Source organism: Colletes gigas, unplaced genomic scaffold (assembly GCF_013123115.1).
Source record: "Colletes gigas isolate AHSC1104 unplaced genomic scaffold, ASM1312311v1 Colletes_gigas_Sc00022, whole genome shotgun sequence".
In the NCBI taxonomy this organism is placed as follows: Eukaryota; Metazoa; Arthropoda; class Insecta; order Hymenoptera; family Colletidae; genus Colletes; species Colletes gigas.
In genome coordinates, this window is record NW_025106651.1 from 1,871,874 (window position 1) to 1,893,156 (window position 21,283).

A 21,283-nucleotide genomic window follows, 5' to 3' on the forward strand; every position below is an offset into this window, starting at 1 on the left:
ACGTATCAACAAACAATGTCTGGATTAAAGTTGTAAGTATTTAAAGGACAAAGCATTGTGTATAATCATTTTTACATTAATATTTAAGTGGCGTGCTGAAAAGTAGTAAAAATATGTCTGGATATAATCTGATAAGCTCTCGAGCAAAATTTTATAAAATTGTGGCCGTTCGTTGATTAATTTATGCTTTAATATAATCTGACACTTTCTGCAGCTTGGCTATGATAATAGAAATAAACGAAGTTAGCCTTTCTATACTAACGTAAGGTTTTAAAGTAGAAAAAATTGGTAGAAAATCTGTAAACCGGTTAAAAAATTTACACAAATAAAAAGTTCATTTTTATACCAGATACATGTTCGATAATGCAGCAAGTAATTCTTATTTTTCAAACCAACGATGAGATTAATAATTTTATTAATAAACAATATACGGAATTCCATTTTCTAACGTCATTCAACATTCTGTAGTTTTGGTAAAAAAGCAACAGACAAATGTTGGGAAAAATAGCAAAGGTATCGGGTGTCGCGGACAAGCGTCGTGAAATAAATCCAACGATCATGTTCACCTAATCGTATTATCTTGGTTGCAGGGTTGTACATCATCCCTTTCACCGTCGTAATAATGGCCCCAAACAATTCTTTCTGCGTAACATGTACGTATAATACTCTGCACACTATAATGTTTCTAGGACAGTATGTCGTGTATGAGTAAAATAAATTGTTTTCTTAGAGGGAATATAGACTTGAAAAGTGTTTTCGTATTTCCTTTGAAACGATAATGGCTTGAAATTTATTTTAGATATCGAACAGTCGAGAAATGTAAGATGTGACTTATAGTTGTTTACCGTGGCCGAAATGTTTTTAAGAGATTCAAGTTTATGTTCATTTGTTGCATGAGAAAATTGTTTTACCTTTTTTCGTAAAAATGTTTTCGGTTTGAACATTGCTTCTTTTGATGGGCATGTTTATTGTTGTTGACATAATTTGAGTCGTACCGTGACCGTTGTCGTAGAGTAACAACTTGAGAAATTGTGGTGTTAGGCCGTTGATGTCCTTAAGCCTATTGTCGATTAATGCTAGAGTCAGGATCGCCCCGACCTCGGGAATGACGGAAGTTCCGGATAGAGGTGACGATCCAGAATCTCGCATCATTCAATCTCATCCATTCAACAAGCTTGTCACCTTTGACGTTAGCGTTCACGTTACGCCATAGATTGTATTTCGCGTTTAACCCCCCGTTTGTCATGCGAAGAGTAACGTGTTTTATCGCGTAGAGGACACCCAATTTGTATTTGTCATCACTCTCTAATTTTGTATTTGTTTTAGAACATTATATGTTGAAGAAAATATAACTGAAAGTTTTTTAAATGAGCTAAAATGATCAAATAAATCACGAAAAATTTTATTCTTAAACAAGTTAGATATCGTTCAAAATGTTGTAACCTTGGAGCAACTTTTTTTTTATTTGAAAAGGAATTTTTTTAAAATTAATTCATGCAATATTTTTTGTTAGTATCTACATTAATGAAACATTTTCGTCTCTCTAGTATAATAGTATGGATAATAGAGATTCTACTGTAGTATAATGTTATTTCTTCTGAAAGTTCATGGACTACCAGGTGTCTGCGGATCCCAGTTTGAGAAACGCTGGTTTAACTACGTCGCGTTGTATATCGCGTGAAACATTTACTGCCTTGATTTTTATTTCATGTTCGCGGTATAGTAGAAGCTGGCCCCTGACCAAACAATAATTCCGATTGGTCGAATGACCTTCGAACGAGTATCCTCTGGAGCAACGAGAAGTAATTCGACGTCAGATGCACTAGTAGTCGACCGACACTGTGGCTCGTAAAGAAGTTCTGGCAAGTTGCTCCCAATGGATTATTGATTAATCATTTACTTCCCGTATTTCAGTAGTTAGTTTCATCGCATGCTGTTGTAACGTATTGCACCCTGAGGACAAATAATGATCGTTTAAGAGTTGCGTAACGGTGTTCCGGTAACACCCACCCACTCCTCCTGCCAAATAAATTGATCGTCTCGAGAAATAATTATTTTAATACCCGCCCAACGAGTTTCATCTGCCTTTAATAAACTGTCGAGTAATGAAAATTAATATTAGGTCGATGCTAGTAGGCCACCGTCATACTCTGATATAGGTTTCAGTGCAATTGATTTGTTTGTAAATTATATGATTTAAAACCCTTATTATTTTCACATTATTTTTGGATATTATTAGATCAATTTAAAATAATTCGACAGGTGGTGATTCTACACCAAAAACTAATTGCACTAACATTTTCTCGTTCGAGCCTTTGTTTTTGAGCTAATTGAATTTGATTGACGGGTCTGACCAGTGACCACTTTTTCTACTTGCGCTGACGTCTGGCTCGAATTTTTACAGTCGATTTATTCTTTTTCATCTATTTATTTTTACATATAGAGTTGTTCTTTGCTGTACCAACCCTCCCCACCCTGTATGTATTATATTTGCAGTATCACATTTATGTACAACCATTTTTTCGAGCAACACTTTTCCCACAAACCTATTTCTACCTTTGTTTTCTCTATTTACGTGACCATCTTATCGCAACAGCCTGTACAGTAGACATTGCGTCGAGACATTCACATTTGGACCCTTCAGGAGCCAGAAATCGATTCTAGATTATACTTTTGCTTTAACGAAGTGGCGAAGAAGGACAGTACTAGTTCGTTTTACGAAGATCAACTTCCTGAACAAGCGAAATTCCGTTTCCCTTCTTCCTCCTTACCGTTGCCACCGTATCTTTAAATTTTCCAACAGTTCCTGTAACTTTTTTCATTTACAAAAGCAACTTGTTTACTTTCCAACGAGCCGCAGTAGTGCTTTCCTCGCAAGATGATTCCTGGCGGGTCTACTACGTGCTATAACATTCGGTTGATCGTTTGCGGAGAGGCACCAAAGTAGTCCTTTGTCAGTTGGTCTGCGCACCGTGAAGACATATCGGGCATGCTCTGCATTTCTAGCCGACCCTTGCCAACCCTGCCGTTTGTGCGTCGCGCGAATATTGCAGACGGGCTGCATCTGTTTTTGGACGTGATTGACGATTGTCATGGTGACGGTGTTTCGCGTCGATGAATTTACGAGGACCCCTCCGGTTCAAGAACCTACATTAGTTGTCTCGTGGCCGCCACTGCGTACGACGTGTCTCCGTCACGTGAAAATCGCAGCTGTACATTGAATTTCCTGACCAATTCACGAATTTGAGCCAGTAACGAATCGAACAATGGTCGTACTAGGTGCGTGGAAAAGTTATATTTCATCTTTAGTTTCTACGGTATTTTAACACGAACCGTGGCGTTGAAATAGAAGGTAGAGCCAAATTTTAATTAGGAAAATATTTTTATAAAACACCAGTGAACAGTACATTTTCCAGGTCCAAGTACTCTAACACCATTTTCTAGAAGATAGAAAAGCACAATTTTCCCAAGATTTTGAATTCGAAATCAAAATCCCGATTGTATACCGAGATTCTAGTGTTCCGAGTGTCTTGGACTTTTCACATTGTTAGAGCGAAGTCGGCATCTGTCGGCTTCCTCGAGACCTATGCACACGATTATCCGGATTGTCCTGAGAATGTGTATGTAGTACATACTATGTATGTACACCGTTATCTCGAATATTTCTCAGTCTGTCTTTCCAAGATGCTGGAATGTTTGAAGCAGTTATGAAAAGTATGAATTGTTGGAACATGTCCATACTTCCATCCGCTTCGCACTTGTGGCGTAATGGCAGAAATGAATCTTGCAGAGAATTAAATTTTACATTAAAAGATTACATGAACCCTTATCCTTTCTAATAAAGAAAATCAGTGAATGAAATCTCAGAAAATGATTTCCAAAAATGTAAAATATCTTACGACGAACAGTTTGAAAACTACTGATGAGACAATAAATAATTTATATACTTCGACGTGAGGGCATCGCTCCACTCAGTTTCGACGGTAATTCGTGGTTTGCCGTTGACATCGTTTTCAGAATACGGTGATGTTACCACTGGCTGATTACCACGGTACCAAGCTACTGTGCCCAAATCGTGAGGTCCTTGGGACATCTGGCAGGTGAGCGTAAGAAGACTTCCGGTCTTCACGTACCTCTCCGACTGGCCGCTTATTCTGGCTCGTGCCTCTGAAACATAATATTTTTTTTTAATTAGCATATGTAAAAAACAAGCATTAAGTCGTAGAAAGAAATGAGAACATTTTTCAATTCCAACATCATGACAACTCATGTTTTGTTTACAGTATTCCATTGCTTTTTAAAATACTTTGCTAGAGGACTTTTTAATCGTAATATCTGTTTTTATAGTTTTATGAATTTTGCAAAACTGTTCATTGAAGCACTGAGTGATCGAGTGAAGAATATCAGCAGACTTTGGACCAACGTTAGCGAAGCAGTTTGCAGAGTTCTGACGATACTTGAAGAGGATAGAACGAGAGAATGCACAGACGAATAATGGTTCTAAAAATTTACACCAAGAAATAAGTTACGTAACGACACATCTCGTGAAGGAAAACCGTATACCTCTGATCATGATGTACTAAAAACTGTAACCGAGTTGGAGTACAATCCGACATGAGCTGAGCATACGAAAAAGTTGAATGTGAGCGATGAAACCATTCGTTTACATTTTCAGCGGCTAGGAAAAGTGTATTCCAGAACAAATCGTCTTTACATGCACTCTCAGAGGACAAAAGACTGCAGAGACGAGCAATTTCCATGGTGCTGATTTTACGACAAAATAATGATACAAAAAATTCTATCTGGGTCTCCACAGATCGTATACAACTCGTCAACTAATTATTATTATTTTTTATCGTCAGACGTTAGTTTTAACGTGAACAATCTATAGTATTTTAATTTCGTTGGAAGATACAAAACTTTGTAAAAAAAAATATATTATAAATTAATATATATATTATATACAATAAATATGTTATACTAAATATATAAATCTATTAATTCTGAGATCTATATACATCTATTAAAATATATTAAGAGTCTAATAATATATAATTATTTACGGGTTTATCGAATATATAAAATATATATTAATAAATAATCCACAACTTATGTAATAAATTTTCAAATACCGTTTTGAAAGGGAGTTCGTGGTTCTAGAAAGGTTTCATTAGTTTTATTGTGGCCAGAGAATGTTTCTATCGGAGAATAATTCGTTGACTTTGACCGAACAGAAGAAAAAATTAGTCTAATCATGGACTGATCATCAATATGGATTGTTTTCTGCAATTCTTTGTTGCAATGCAAAAATCGAATATTACCAAGATGTTTCTCCATTTTTCATCAAACTACACCCCGCGTGTACAATTCCCATTGATCGTATCGGGCGTACAACTCCCGATTACATGAATAATCGCGGGCCTGGATATGCGTATGGGGCACTGTTAACTATCGAATAAAAGCAGCCCGATAAAAAGATTGCGTTGGATTTGTCGCGTGACCGGTTGAATAAATGTTTCCAAGCGACTATGTGATTTATTTCGTCGCGCGATCTGCGGCCGGCTTCAAACGAAGTAATCCATTGCTATCGACCTAACCGTCGATAAAGTTGGATGAACTTTATTTTTAAATACCTAACGAATAACATTTTTAATTATAAACGATCAACATCACGCGAGGAAAAACTAGTTCGCGAATGAATCTAAAATTTTTATTCGTCGTTCGTGAATAAAACTTGCTTCTGACCATCGATCTCTCTCCAGACCATTGATTATTATTTGATATTTTATTTTAAACGTCGACGTTTAATGAATGCTAACTATGGTTCCTTTCAGCTTGAAAAATACCTGTCCATAGTTGCACTGTAAAAAAAACTGAAACAATCATATTGAATCAAGGTCTGCGCTTCCTCCTGTCCTGGGAAACAAGTGATCGATGGTGCAAACATATTTTATCACACGTTGTATTACACATGTACACGAATCGTTTCAAATGATAACACGATGTATCAATAGGAATTGGTTGACAACGAGGATCAGTTGTTCGATAAGTGCTTTTATAACTGCATTTCCGGTGTATTTACATTCAGGAAAACTCTACTATAGAGAGTACCTCATGTATTTTGGATGGATTACATCGAGAATTTTGTAACTAATAGAACAAATCTGCAGTGAAAAAAGTTGAGCAGTATAGATGTATAGGTCAGAAGTGGTTACATGTATTCTGATAGGCACCACCGTCTGACTGGAAGCCTAATTGCGCTTGTATGACTCAAATGACAATTAAACTCTGACTGAGAGACTGATTGCTCCGTATTCTGTCAGTGATAACTGCGTCTCTAACTGGTTTCTGATTTAACTAACAAGTATTTTCGAGGGTATTGCGACTTCCTTTCAATTGCGCCCTGAACGCGGTTTTCCAGGAGAGACGGCGCAACGATACCTGCCTATGAACGATGGGTGGACGAAACTTTAGGAGCGATGCGGAATTTCCTCCAGACCCATAATCCTTTGTCTTAACGGGCCGGTCTACCGAGAACTGTTGAAAACTAATTTCCATCTTACCCTTCAGAAACTCCTGGGTTTACGACACGTCTGCTTGCCATTGTGGATGAGAGAAACGAACATTTTCAGCTTTAATCCTCGTACAGTGGATACAGGGTCACTTCGACCCACCTTTGGTTGTTGTTTTATTCTTTGCCGAAGAATGGGTAAGAATTTATTCGAAAGAATAGAACGACAAATTTAACCATTTACAAGCTTCCCGACAATATTGAACAGTTATTGATTAATGAGCTCGTACTCGCTGAAATGTGTTTATCATGGATGATAAATTACTCCAGAAGAGTGACATTAAACATATGTACAACAATATTCAATAATTTTACTGTAAATGTATACACTTAGAGTAAAAGTAGTAATTTTGTTTCAAATTGATACTGTAGTTAATTACAGAGGAAACCATTATTTATGAAAAAATATTGGCTAATAAATAAACTATTTACGATCCAGTTTTATCGCACACCAGTCGTATCATCATTAAGAATTGCTGAAACTTCTTTAAGTGCACAGTGTCAAAGTAAATGTGAAATTAAACATAGAAGACAGCATAAATTAGAATAATTGAGATGGTCATCGGATAGGGGATGAAATGCCATTTAAAATGAGCGTTCGAACAAGTCGATAGCGTAATTAGTTCCGGAGATATAGCGATTTTAGTTTCAAGTCGATGCGGTGGCTAGTTACGGAGATACAAGGAGTCGAAGCTTTGTTTACATTTCATTGTCGATGTCGCGCGGTCAATGACCGCGTTCAAGGCCGTTGACCGCACGTGCTCGTAGTAAATAATACGTCACGACGCACGAACAAGTGAGAGAGAGAGAGAGAGAGAGAGAGAGAGAGAGAGAGAGAGAGAGAGAGAGAGAGAGAGAGAGAGAGAGAGAGAGAGAGAGAGAGAGAGAGAGAGAGAGAGAGAGAGATAGATAGATAGAGAGATGCGTTAGACGAAGACAGAGATATTCGAATTAAAAAAATTACCTTTTACATAAATTATGATATCTCGAAAATCGGAAGTCGGTTCGACAAAAACCCAAAAACCATTTCAAAGAGGAAGGTTTACCGCTGCTAACGATGGCTCAATAATGGAGAAAATACTAATAATTTCGAAACTGCAAGTAATTAAAGTTTTAGTAATTTCAATACACGTTAGTAGCCTGTTTTAGCACGGAAAGAGCCATAACAGAATTTAAAAAAAATAACCTCTTCACATAAATCACGATATCTCGAAAACGGAAAGTCGGATCGACATAAACCAAAAGCCATTTTAAAGGGGAGGCCTTGCTGCTTTCAACAATGGCTCAGTTATTGATAGAACACTAGTAGTTTCCAAACTGCACGCGTCTAAAGTTTAATTATTTTTAATACGCGTTAGACTGTTCTATGACAGTGAAAATTAGAGATTTTCTCCTTTCATCTTTGCTATATATTTCCTATTTACATCGAATGTTAATCAGCTAACCTTGAACTTTGTAACAAAAACAGTAACTTTTCGTGTATGTACAAAACAGAAATACCATGTTCATGTATGAAATGTGAGCTAAATGACACGCTTTGTCTTCTTGAGTGTGTTTTGTAAACATTAGATGTGTTTTGAATGATGTCTGTATTCTGACCGGAAATGGAAGGTTTCTGCTTTCTCTTCTCTGCTTTGTCTTTGACATTTAGCCTGTGACATTCGTTACATGTTCGGTCTGTACATATAAACTTTCAAACCAACGCGGTTGCATTGTACAAGTTAAACGATCAAATTACATTTTCTAACCTCCACTATTCTCCGTTACAGATTATAAATCAAACAACTCCTCGTTTTAAGTTATATTCAACATTGTCGACATGGAACAGAACGTCGTACATCTCAGCTGTTCTTTACGACTAAATAATTAACAATTCAATCATTTAAATTTGCCTATCGTGTATCTGCGAAAAGGTTTGATGGACCTACTGAAGGCATTGCTTGGTCAATGACGTGCAGGCTTCACAAAAATATGCCTAAAATTATTTATACGAGAACATACCTAGAGTAAAAAATACTGTTTGTTTCAGAGCAGTCAGTATTCATTCGTGTCCAGGTTTCTCGTGTGTGGCAAACGTCATGCGTTTCCAACTACGGATCCCACGAGAGATTGAAACACTGCGGACGCGAGAAAGGACGTGCGCATATTAACGACGCCGGGCTCCGTGTTGCGCGATGCATCGGAAATGCTTCAACGGGAAGAGAGGGTGCATCCTGGAGGGTGTCCGATTTATTTCGACATAAATCTGGGGATCCATCAAAATTCTTGTAATGCAAACCAAACATTGATTAAAACAAGGATTGAAAATTTGCGATCATAACTTTACAATAATTGACTAATAATAATAAAGATGTCAGTCTTATGTTCTCATATGAAAACCTCGTTTATTAAAAAAGAAAAAAGTAATATTGAATACTATGTGAGAAACTATTATCCTCTTTTGATTACTAGCGATTGTCAAGAAAAGAACAAGTATGTTTAAAGTTTTTAATGGAATGTCTATCTTTGAATTGTGTAAAATAGATAGCGACATTATTATTATTTCTCTTTCTTTCGAAAATTCTCTTTCCGCGTTAACTTAGAATCTAGGTTAGAGACTCTTGGTTTTAAGGGTAAACGTAAGAAGAGGCAAACCCTTTCTAATTTTTTTCTGGCCTTTTTAAGTCATATCATATTCCCAGGCAATGTTTTACTTACAGCAAGTCCCGCATAAATTAGTAATTATTTTTTTCTTCTATTATTTATGCAACGCGAATCTTCCGGGTTTTTGTAGCAGGAAAATAATTGTAAAAATTATCAGATGGCTATATGTGTACAGACTACTTAAATAGGAACAGTTAAATATCTCACACGGTTACGAGTATATGAAAGATTGTCAAATTTGTGTACTTTTAATACGCGTTGCTAGACTATCGCAAAGGGATAGTGGAATTTGAAATATTACGGGTTCCTTTGGACGGCGATATCTCCAAAATCGAGTATGGGATCGACATAAAACGAAAACCACTTCAAAGGGGAAGCTTGGTCGCTTCTAATATCGGCAGAGTTATGAAGAAAACACGAGTAACTTCAAAACTACACGCATCTAAAATTTTTGTACTTTCAATATGCGTTAATGGACTGTTTATTAAAATATTACAACCGGTAAATAACAATCCTGTTAAATCTTTTCGACGTTATCGTCAATAATTATTTATAATAGTACCATAGTACGCGTTTTGAAGTCTAAATCCAGATACAGTATTACTGGTAATATTTCAATACTCGAAGGAATGAAGAATTATAGGTTGACAAATTTCACCATAAAATTAGTAATAACGTGCATAAAAAAGACCACAAATGGTGGTTTCATAGGTCGAAATACAGTCGACGTTGTAAATCCGGTAACTTATAAATCCGTTGAAAAACAGAAGCGTAGAAGGATACCATCGTGATTCATCGATATCTACGCTCGTTGCAAGAGCCCGGATACGTCGGTTCGCGCTGCTTTTTAATTGAAGTCCTCGCACCGCCAATATTTTTTCGAAGCTTCCGTGCGTTTTCCAAATTGAAACGGTTTCGAGTGAAAATCTAATAATTTCAAACGGGACCGTCGAAACGCATCAAGCCGTGATTTTATTTTACACGATTTTTTTCTTTCCGCTCGCGCTAATTAATGTTTTTTTCGTGAATTTATCATCGTCGCTATTGTTGTGCATATTTCGCAGAAGATTTAGGTGCCCTCGCAGCGACGAATAAATGCGGCCAGCGGGACTCGTCGCGAAAAAAGCTTCTGCGTATACGGGAGTTCGCAAAGCTTCGCCCGTGCCGCGTGAAATTGAGAGAGATAGCCAGATAAAACTATTCCTGGTGGCCTCCGATTGTTGGGAAATCCTTTTGTAAACTAACAAGCAATATCTAGTTAAAAATAAGAATTTATACGCGCAGTTATCAACAAAAGAGAAGAAGTAATATTTTGTTCAAAGTAATTTTCAAAGGTTATTCGATAAAGCTTTATTCGACAGGATGTTTGTCAAACTACTCAAGTTTATCTAAGGAACCTTGCAGATGACTATCACAGTTTGTGAAAACGATTTAAAATACTATTAGAGTTTGAAAAAGAAAAGGTCACATGGGACATTAAAGGAAATTAATTCGAAGTTACAATATTTTTCTATTTCTTGACACTGGCACTTATGATTAGTTCAAGTAAATTCTAAGTGAAAATGTGTAGGATGAGTAACGTTAGACATACTTTAAAATAAATAAAATACTATTGCAATTTTACACACCGTCTAGCTGCAAAGCCATTTTTACTTTGAGTACGAAGATAGTAGCTCAGTGAATACCGTGAGACAAATTTATGCACGCGTATGACATGTTTATTTATAGAAGGTGAAACTTCCAAAACAAGTCGCCTGAACAACTTGTCTACTTTTGATGATAAAAAAAGAATGTATTAAGCCAATTTTACTTAATGCAAAAAGGCAAATTATAGTGCACAAATAAGTTTCGAGTCATCGATATTTATTTAACATGGACCTTCAAACGACCATTACTATTTTATACTCCTTCTGAGAAATCAATGAATTAAATATTTTTATTTGTATATAAGGACAACATGTAGTTTACATAGTTAACTACACTGTTGAAGATAAAATGTGAAATATAATTAACACTATGCTGAGTTTCCACAAGATTTAAACGACAGTAAAGAAATTTTGGACTTTGTTCGTGAGAAAGGTCAAGGTATTCTTAAAAAATTCAACAGAATGTTAAGTAGGAGGGCAATGATAAACGACGCAGTGGGAAATAATAACATAATTCTCTCAATTCTTTCAAAATCCCAGGTAGTTAGCACTTAATATCCACTGGTCCTTTTCACAGAATAAATTTGATAATCATACGAAATAGACAATGCTGGAAACTTTAAAAGCCCGGGATTTTGCGTGATGTTAAATTGCGGAACTCATCGTGGTGGAACCGTTCATCGTGGAAATTTGCAAAGAACCACTCGCGTGGTTCTAATTGCACTAACAGCCTATTCGGGGACAGATTTGTGGAGTCGTTGGGTCGTGGCGTAACAGCCAACAACTTTCGCGCGCAGCTAGAAATCTCTCAAATTAGTCCAACAAAATCGAACAAAAATTGTTTTAAATGCGCTGAGTTTTGTATAATTTCTCTAAAAAAACCTTGAACAAAATATTTCATTAGGAGAAACTACGTGTCATAATTATCTGACACATAATATTATTGGCTTGCTTAATAAGTTTCTTTAGAGTTTCAATTTCAACGCTGAATAACCATAACGCTGGTCGTTATAAAAGATTTTAATCAGAGTGAATGTCGAACACGTAAACGTTAAAGGTGTACACGGAACACAGATTCGAATCGGTTCGATAATACCGGAAATAATCAGGGTGATCAATTATTTACGCGGTTTACCTTGCATATGCAGATGACCCATGTGACCGAAACTTAATGTGCTTCTACTATTTTCTATTTTCTACATTCTACACCAGGGATCGACAAACTATCTGAAAGGCAATAAAATTAAAAACCATAAGAAAACCGAAATATCTTATAATCCGGAAACAATTGATTTTCAAACGAATATTTTAGTTTATCTCACGAAGAAAATTTCTTACCTTTAAACGATAATAAAGCACTGACCACGAAAGCGGAATTCTAGCCGGTCGGAGTTCTTCTGTTATGAAAATATCTCCTAATAATTTGTGTAGTTAGTTTCCCGTACAGACACGTGGTAATACTTTCCTCGTTCGTAGTAATGAATGCCGTATGCATACGAAGTTTGCATCATGAATTTATGAACACCCAGTAGGACACGGAAAGTCAAGTCGTCTTCGCGAACAAAGAAAAAGGAAAACGAAAGTCTAACCAGACCTCGTCAAAACGAACCTGCTCTTCGCGTGGTACTGTTCACCACGTCCTCGAAAAGAGATTTACGCCGAGTTAGAAAAAAGGGAGTAAAAGAGGAAGAAAAAGGTGAAGGAAGGTAAGCTTTCCGAGCAACGCTATGACCTTACCTGGGTACCTCTAGATTCACGGTGAAAAAGGGTCAGACCTAACGTTTCATAAAAAAAAAAAGAAAAATTCTGAAAGCGTGCCTGCTCTTTCGTCTCCCCATTGTGGCGACTGGCGACACCCGACGTCGCGACGCTCAGTGTCATTACCGGCGATGCTAATATCTTCCCAGGACATTAGGGTTTATTAGAAACGAGCTTTCACGCAAAAGGGCGATTCTTTTCCTCGCTCTTCGTTCCATCCTAATTCCTGGCTGTTTTTGACAGCACGGAGGCGCACGGGTCCGTTTAATTTCTTAATTTCTCCCTTCCAAAAGATAATTACTCGCAACATTTGATCAATAATATGTAATCGATGATGGTGAATGGCTATTCATATAGCAGAAACGGCAAAAACGCATTTTATGCGTGCTCGCGAGGCACAGTTGTGTAAAATGTAATTCGATTAATGATTAACGATTGTAGCCCGCGACTAATAATTATGATTATTGTGTAATCGGCGAGTATAGTCATGAACAATGAACATGGAAACGCAAGCAATTACGGGGAACGTAACTGTTAGACATGATTCAGTAATTAATAACGAAACGAGACTATATTTTAATAGGATTAAAGCAATCGATTAATGATGATATTTAATCTTTGGTCGAACAAATTATTTATGGAATTGAAATGAATGTACACCTAAAATTAATGTCTCCTCAAATAATTGTGAATTTTAACGTAGGTTCTTTTCTGTATCTAACAAACGATGATATAAAAATAGATTTTTCCTTTGTCAGGAATTCTATTTTATACGCCAAGGATGCTGCAGGTGGCACATGTATGATTTATAGATTATACGCAACGTTGCATGGAATAAAACAAAATAAGCAACAGCAGAACAGAAGTAAAACTTTTTGATGTATCACCGTTTAAAACTTTAATATACCATTAACACGTTGACTGGCCGTCCGATTTCGTAAAACTTTTCGTGGACGACACTGTAGGTTTCTTTCATAATTTATGCGTATAACGGAATAACTTTATTTTTCCAATTCGGCCGGAAGTTCGTGCAAAAGGCACTCTATCAAACACTCGTTGAATGTCTACGCTGTCTTAACATACAACAATCACAGAAACATTAGTATGAAAGAATTAGCTTATATCGAAATTCGTATACTTAATTTTTTTTTATTTATTTTCATTTAGTTTCATGAAATTTTCAGTTAGCTTAAATGGGAGTATTAATCAATATGCGTTTGAAAATAACAAATTGAACTAACAAAGCTAGTTATTTCGTCTATAAAGAGAACACAAATGTATGATGTATGTTGACATGTACAGAGTTTCCAGCTGCATGGAGGATTCAAGAGAGGCGACTCTCTACATACTTCTCATTAAACGTAACACTTTGCTAGCCGCGCGTCAGTACTCTAAAGTTTCTAACCTTGGCCATTAAACTTTTCTTAATTACGCGCGACAGAAATTCAAACTGTCATTTCTATGAATGACTCCACTTTTCGCGCACTCGTACCTTTTCAGTATATCTTTACCCACAGTTGAAGCCACCACGACTCACAGATTTATTCAAATAAAGCTGACACATTCGCTAATTGAAACGGTACTTATTATTTTTGGAGCTTTCCAACAAATCTGTGAGTATTTTTTAATCATTTTTATTTTCACAACGAAGACCAGATTTTTAAAAATCTATGATGAAAATGCTTCTTGTTTAAATTTATCAGTTTATATGTTTTAAAGTAAATTCTATGAACTTTGAATATCATATTCTTTTCTCTGCATTTTGGTAGCAAGGAAACGTATGGTTAAAAATAAATTTTCTGCGTCGTTATTTAAATGATAAGAGTTAACCATATTCTCTTATAGCGGACACTAAGTCGCATCGTTCCCAGTTTGTGTCTAATTGCGCACAATTTCTGTTACAACTGTCGAGCGCATAAACACAGTTGGTTGGACACTGATGGAAGTTAAACGTGGCAAATAATCGATTTCGACCACGGTGCACGTTACTGGCGTAAATTACACGAATAATCCTCGATACGATAACGTATCAACAACTAGTGGCAAGTAATGGAACGATGCGTTGGACAGGAAAGCAATTAGTTCGAACGATTCGTCTTAAAGTCTGTCGCGAATGAATCATGGAACGCCAGCTCGAAGCTGAGTAACGCGTGGATTATCAATTTAACGGTGATTTATCGTTCACTTTATCGCGGTATTATTAAATGTCACTGTTTATTGAAATGCAGACACGGAAAAGTTTATTTCATAGTTTTCCAGAAAATATCACGCGATCTTTAATCCCTGAAAACGGATATACAAAGTGTCGGGAACAGAAACGGAACGTTGGATTTATTAATATTTTTAAAAATTGTTTCACAAGGCTTTACACAAAGTAAAGAGTTCTTATTAACTTTCAATAAGACTCGTAGGGTGAGATAGATTTCTATAAATCTGCGAAGTTTCCGTTCTTTGTAAACACTATTCGATATTACGAAAACGGGGGTATAGAACTTGCAAACGTTAAAATCGATGGAGATCGCGAAGGAAAAAGTTTGACGTGATCTAACCACGGTGTACAGAAGATCCGAGCCAGTAAATACGTTCGACTGGATCGATTCAAAAGCGTTGCACTTACGCCAACGTTTGCCACCCTCGACGACGGTGGAAGGGTGCAGTCGCGGCGTTTATATCATATACACTTCTAACGTCGTAAAATTTGGAATGTTACCCGGGTATCTGGGTTAAGAGTGCCCATTGGGGGTGGGCGAGGGGAACGAAAAGTACATACTCGACGTCATTCGTCGGTGTCGGATCGCATTCCAACGAACCTAAACGTTTTAATCAACTCAATTTTTCTCTTCTCGATACATTGACGGAGACGAAGGAAATTACATTTCGGATTATTCGAACTAAGTGTTCGCCTATCAAATCTGAGAAAAACTAATCGTTTGAAGGTTTCTAATAGGTAGTTCCCTAAAATCTGACATATCGTAGTAATAATCTCGCCCGACTCTCGGGGAGTAGGTCTCGAAAATTATACATCAAGAAATCCAAATTGACTATGGAAACAGCGATGCGAGTAATCCTCTTTCTCTCAATATTCGGAAAGGAAATTACTCTTGGTGGGCGAGGATACGGTGTAGACGTAACTCTCATATTTCCCCGCGAACGTTCACGAACCCCCGGGCCATCAACGCGGATGCGCTGTCGTCTGTAGGATAATAAGCGTCCGAATTTCTAAGTTTCCGTAATTTTGAGGTGATAAAGTGAATTTAGACGGTAGCCGAGGCGTAATGCAAACCGCGGCCAAGTGAATTATTCGACTGGTGGGACCGCCAAGAGAACTTCGACGAAAGCGCGAACAATCGTTGCTGATGATAATCACCCCGTTGTTCGCTCCGCCGATAATGGGGCTCGCGGAAGCACGACGAAAAACCCGCGAATCCGTCGACGAGTCCAAGAAAACCCCCGGAGCAGTTTAGTAACCCGACGGAGAACCAGAAAACAGTCCGGACGAGTTTGCGGAAGTTCATTTAAGTTTAGATGCTAATGACTGGACTGAAATTCGATAAAGTAGTCGTCGCCTAGGCTCCATGGTTTGGTATCACATTGTCGAATCGTTCGAAACCGAGGAGCGTCAACGAATCATGTTTATTAGTGTTGTTGTACGAAATAACGTCAACAAGTTGATCTGTAGCTTTCTCAATAAAACAACAAAAAGTACATTATTTTATTAAAATAAAGCTTGAAAACGAAACTCAAATTTTAGTGTCAACATTGGAGAGATAACGTTGATAGATTTTGACAAAATAATATTTGGAAAGTTCAACGAAATAGAACTCCAGAATTAATTACACTCGACGATGTTCTGTAATACATCGTACACTGATAACACGTTGGAATTAATAGAATTATCTCGAGAGAGTAAATTAAACGTGGAAGTTTTAGCCGACTGGTATTATTGTTAAAACTGCTAGAGACGTACGAGTGAAACTGTGTAGACGTGATCGATTCAAGTGGTGGGAACGTAATTGACCACCTCTTCGTGTTCTTAGCAGAACGTAGGTTCGTTTCGGTACATTTGACGAGGTGATTGGTGGACTGAAATTCTCTGTGAAGTTAAATACTATTGAGTGGATTGGAGTCGGTTCTTCGTTAGCGAACGATCGTGGTTGCGTGATTCTAACAATTCTTATTGGCCAGTGGTAATGGAAGGGATGCGCGTTGTGGATTTCTTAACGATGTTAGCGGAGGGGGAGTAAGCGCGAGAGGTTAACGATAAAATGTTGGCAGACTCTTATGGCCCATACGTGGAGGTACTTGACTCATGGTCTAGTGAGTGGTTTATAACCTTATTTGTCAAGTGCAGGCACCGTGTAAGAGAAAGGCGACCAAATATAAAGAACGCGAATTCTAGCACGTATTTTTGACACCCACCTGTACTGATAAGAACGCATTATTTAATTCTACATTTGAATCTTTTGAACATAGACGAGGTTCATAAGACAAATATACCTGATGCTGCTCGTGTAAAATAGACTCTCTAGATTGTCTCTAAACTAATATATTTGTAAAATCTCTTCAACTGTGCATGATGAAAAAACAAAATTTGTATGGCTCAAAGTAACCAGTTAAAGACTAAAGGCTCTAGTTTCTTAAGTTTGTTGATTGTTTTTTTGCACGGCATATTAATTCGGACAAATTATCAGAAAATTGTGAGAAATGTGATTATCGGCATAACGAAGAATTAAGTTTTAAGTAGGAAAACGTCAAAATTATTTAAGCGCTGTTAAAAGATGTGTGATCTGAAATTGAAACTGTATTATTTAAATTGAATTATTACGCGGGTTTATAGTGAAAGAGACGAAATGCACGTAATCGTTTAAAATGAATGGGCATTGTATGGAACTCTGGAAGCACTCATGAATAATTTTAGCGGATATAATTAAACGTTATAAGTATCGTTCGTATTGTTTTCACGTTGATAATGTTTGGAAAGTTTTTAAAATTTTTGCTGAACACCAACATTTCAAATTGTATAGCTATTCATTGTCTAGAACTTCAGTAGCTTCGAAAGTGAAATCGATTAATTATTATTAATTGGTCTACATCTGCATTCTAACGTTTATTCACGCATGTGTTTTCAACGTTCTTACTATGTAACACCGGTATTCCCGACAAACTTTGTACGAAGCACATAGATTAAGATCTGAAATAATATGTCACTGCGTAATACGGAAGTTTCAATTTAGAAGCAAATAGCCACTGGAATAGTTAAGTCGGTGCCGTATGGACGACGTAATCTAGGCTACCTGTTCCTTAAGCTGCTTAGTGTCAAAATAACTTAACGTATGCTCATGGTGTCGCAGTAAGGCGTATAATACAGTGCCCTATTCAGAGTACTATCCTTCGTTGGGCAATGTTAATGTACGAATTTACGATGCTGAAAATTGCACGCTTCCACGTATGAAAAGTGAAGTATTTAAAACAGATCGCATAAATAATTTGTCTACTGTCATCAAATAGAACAGAATGTATCGAACCAATTAGTTTCAAGAGAAATCTAATTCGATGTCGTAGGTGTAGTTAGAAGATTCAAAGATAAATTTCGTTCATGTAAATGGAACAGTATGGTTTTTACAATCTTTTACTAGTTTTGCGATACAGCTGTTATTATTCACGCATTGATAAAATGTAAACGCAGTTATTATACGATCAAACTTATAACAAACCGCGAACATGCTATTTGCGCAAAGTGTTCGTTAATAGTTACATAATCTCTAATTAGTCTCCTTATTTGTATTCACGTTTATCCAGCCCGTGATCTCGTCGAACCAAGTAATTATCGTCAAACTTTCAGCCGCACCGTGTGCGTGAGAAAGCATAATCGCGTTTATGATTAGAACACCTCTAGTCATAACCTGAATACAGTAGCACACGTGTCTACCATTATCAAAAGGGAACATCGATTATTATCCGGTTACACGGCACGTTCATCTGCCGAATAATTACAATCTCCTTGGGTATTCTGGTAAATTGTACGAGATACTTAAACGACACCACTTGTAGCTTAGAATTAGCAATGCTAGAGCAAGCTAATCCTCCTAACAACGATATCCACACTTTTACGCAAGGAAACTACATGAAAAAAAAATAGTACGGTAATAAAAAAAAGTATTTTAAATATGACGATAATTTCCTAATGTAAAAATCGGTTATAATTAATTTAATCGTAATTTTACTAATTATAGAAAATGCTCTATTTGATTGCTTTTTTATTTTGGACATTATTATTACATTTTTATCCCTGGCAATAATCTTGTGACTCGACTGTACGTCAGAGTTGTAATTACATAAGCACATAAATTTTAACGAACGTGACTTTGACAGGCAACCGAGCCTCCCGCTTTAATAGCAGACACAATAATGTAGTCTTTGTAACAAAATTTCGCGAGCTCGTCCACGCGTGGAAAAAATGAAACGTTGTATAAAAATGTTTGGAGGAACGCAAACGCGTGACGAGCGACGAGCCGGAATTATACGGTTGCCAACGAGCGTGGCAAGTGCGAAACAGTCGAAATAGGTTGCATAAATTACGGGCAGGAACGGAATGTGTCGTATAACGAGATAATTAATACATGGGCGACTGTTCACCGAGGCGAAAGCTCTGCCCGCGCTAGAATGGATTTACCGACTGTTTCGTTGCTTATAACTGGCCATACATTGTTTGCCGGAAGCACGTGTTGCCTCTTTTGTTCCCGTCACGATCTATGCCGACTGAAGAACGATCCACGAATTCCAGAAATTCGGTTACGCTACAGTTTCAATCGGATACAATTAGCATTCCTTGTATGGCGAATCGCCCTTTCGCGACTAGCAACTTTTCTGATTCTCTAATTTCAATCGTTGCATTCTTTGTATCAAATTAATAAAGACAATGATATATGTAAGTACGGTGACATACAGGGTGTTCGGCCAACCCTGGAAAAAATTTTAATGAGAGACTCTAGAGGCCAAAATAAGACGAAAGTCAAGAATACCAATTTGTTGACTGAGGCTTCGTTAAAAAGTTATTAAGAAAATTATTAATAAAATTTGTCCACCTACACGAATTTTTTTCTCGCAGGTGCATAGGATTTCGAGGGTACGTCTACTGATCAAAAACGATTATAATTGACTCCCCTAGCTAAAAATAATTTTTTTAGAACGATTCGAATTTTTTTTTTCACCGAAAAATGTAGGCACTCGAATTTTTTTCTCGAAACTGTGTACGATTTTGAGGGTATGCCTATTGTCCAAAAATGATTGTAATTGACACCTGCAATCGAAAATAATTTTTCCAGGTTGATTTGAAAACATTTTTTTTCGCCGAAATATTTAGTCACCTACGTGAATTCTTTTCTCGAAAATCCGCAGGATTTTGGGGATATGACTATTGACAAAAAATGATTGTTATTGGCTCCCACAACTAAAAATAATTTTTTTAGAACGATTTGAGAAAATTTTTTTTCGCCGAGAAAATTAGGCACCTACCCCCTGTTGACTTTTCTTAAAAATTCGTTTTTCATTTTTAATAAATTTGTTTGACATCCTACGGAAATTTTGTTTAGATTTACTTTCATACTAAATTTCATTGAAATATATTCACTACTATAGGAGTTAGGGTCGTTTGAATTTTCGACCACGTTTATGGGGTTTTTCTAACTTTACGGTATTAAGGAACAACTTTTGCAATATTCTTAGAATTTCTATATATTCTTGACTAAAATACGCATTGTTTGCCGTTTGAAACATTAAAATCCTCCAATCCGTTCAGAAGTTATGATGTTTTAAAGGTGCCCATGAAATTTCAAGGAAATATATCAATGTATGGTCAGACATTATATTTTCGGTAAAGAATTTTTTTCTCGAAACTGCGTAAGATTTCGAGGATATATCTAATGACCAAAAATGCTTCTAATTGACACCTACAACTAAAAATAATTTTTACAGAACGATTTGAAATTTTTTAATTTTGCCGGAAAATTATTCGGTCGATATGTAACTTTAAATATATATATTCTTGATTTTCATCTTATTTTGACTTCTAGAATCTCCTACTCAAATTTTTTCCCAGAGGTAGCCGAACACCTTGTATATGTTTACTTTTGGAAATGTTCGCTGATTGTTTGACAAAATATATCTAACAAGGTTTTTATGTATATTCAAGTGTATCCAGAAATTAAACAGATACTTTCCTAATAATACAATGTATATATTTAGAATAGAATATTTATAAATGTATGTATGCCTTGTTTATTGTCGTATGAAAAATTTAGGAAAACAAAATCACTGGAAGGAACTTTTTCTCAAGATCATTTTTCTACGAGGTTGTAAGATCAACGTTATTTTTGTAAGTGGTATCCTATGTTCTTTTACGATATCATTATAAAGCATAAAATAACAAATTCCACTATTCGCGAAAGGCAGTCTGTTTATGGCAGGGGCAAATCTCCTGGCATACGATTTATTTAAAAAAATTGAAATGTGTTGGCACATACATACAGGGTGTCCCAGCATCGGTAGTACTAGATGATATTAGGATATTAAAATTCTATAGGGTCTTATCGTCCCTTAATTATATTTAAGCATTTTTACTTAAAATTAAAATTCAAATATATATATAATAAAGATAGTTTATATT

General features: G+C 36.5%; 1 protein-coding gene across 1 annotated transcript in view; it reads right to left on the bottom strand.

The window, feature by feature from the left end:
- LOC122401166 (hemicentin-1-like) overlaps positions 1-21,283 on the bottom strand; it is a 448,403-nt gene that overhangs the window by 25,580 nt on the left and 401,540 nt on the right. The window contains exon 4 of the mRNA XM_043403128.1: positions 3,948-4,167. Within this exon, the coding sequence (XP_043259063.1) occupies positions 3,948-4,167 (220 nt within the window). The remainder of the gene's footprint in view (positions 1-3,947; positions 4,168-21,283) is intronic.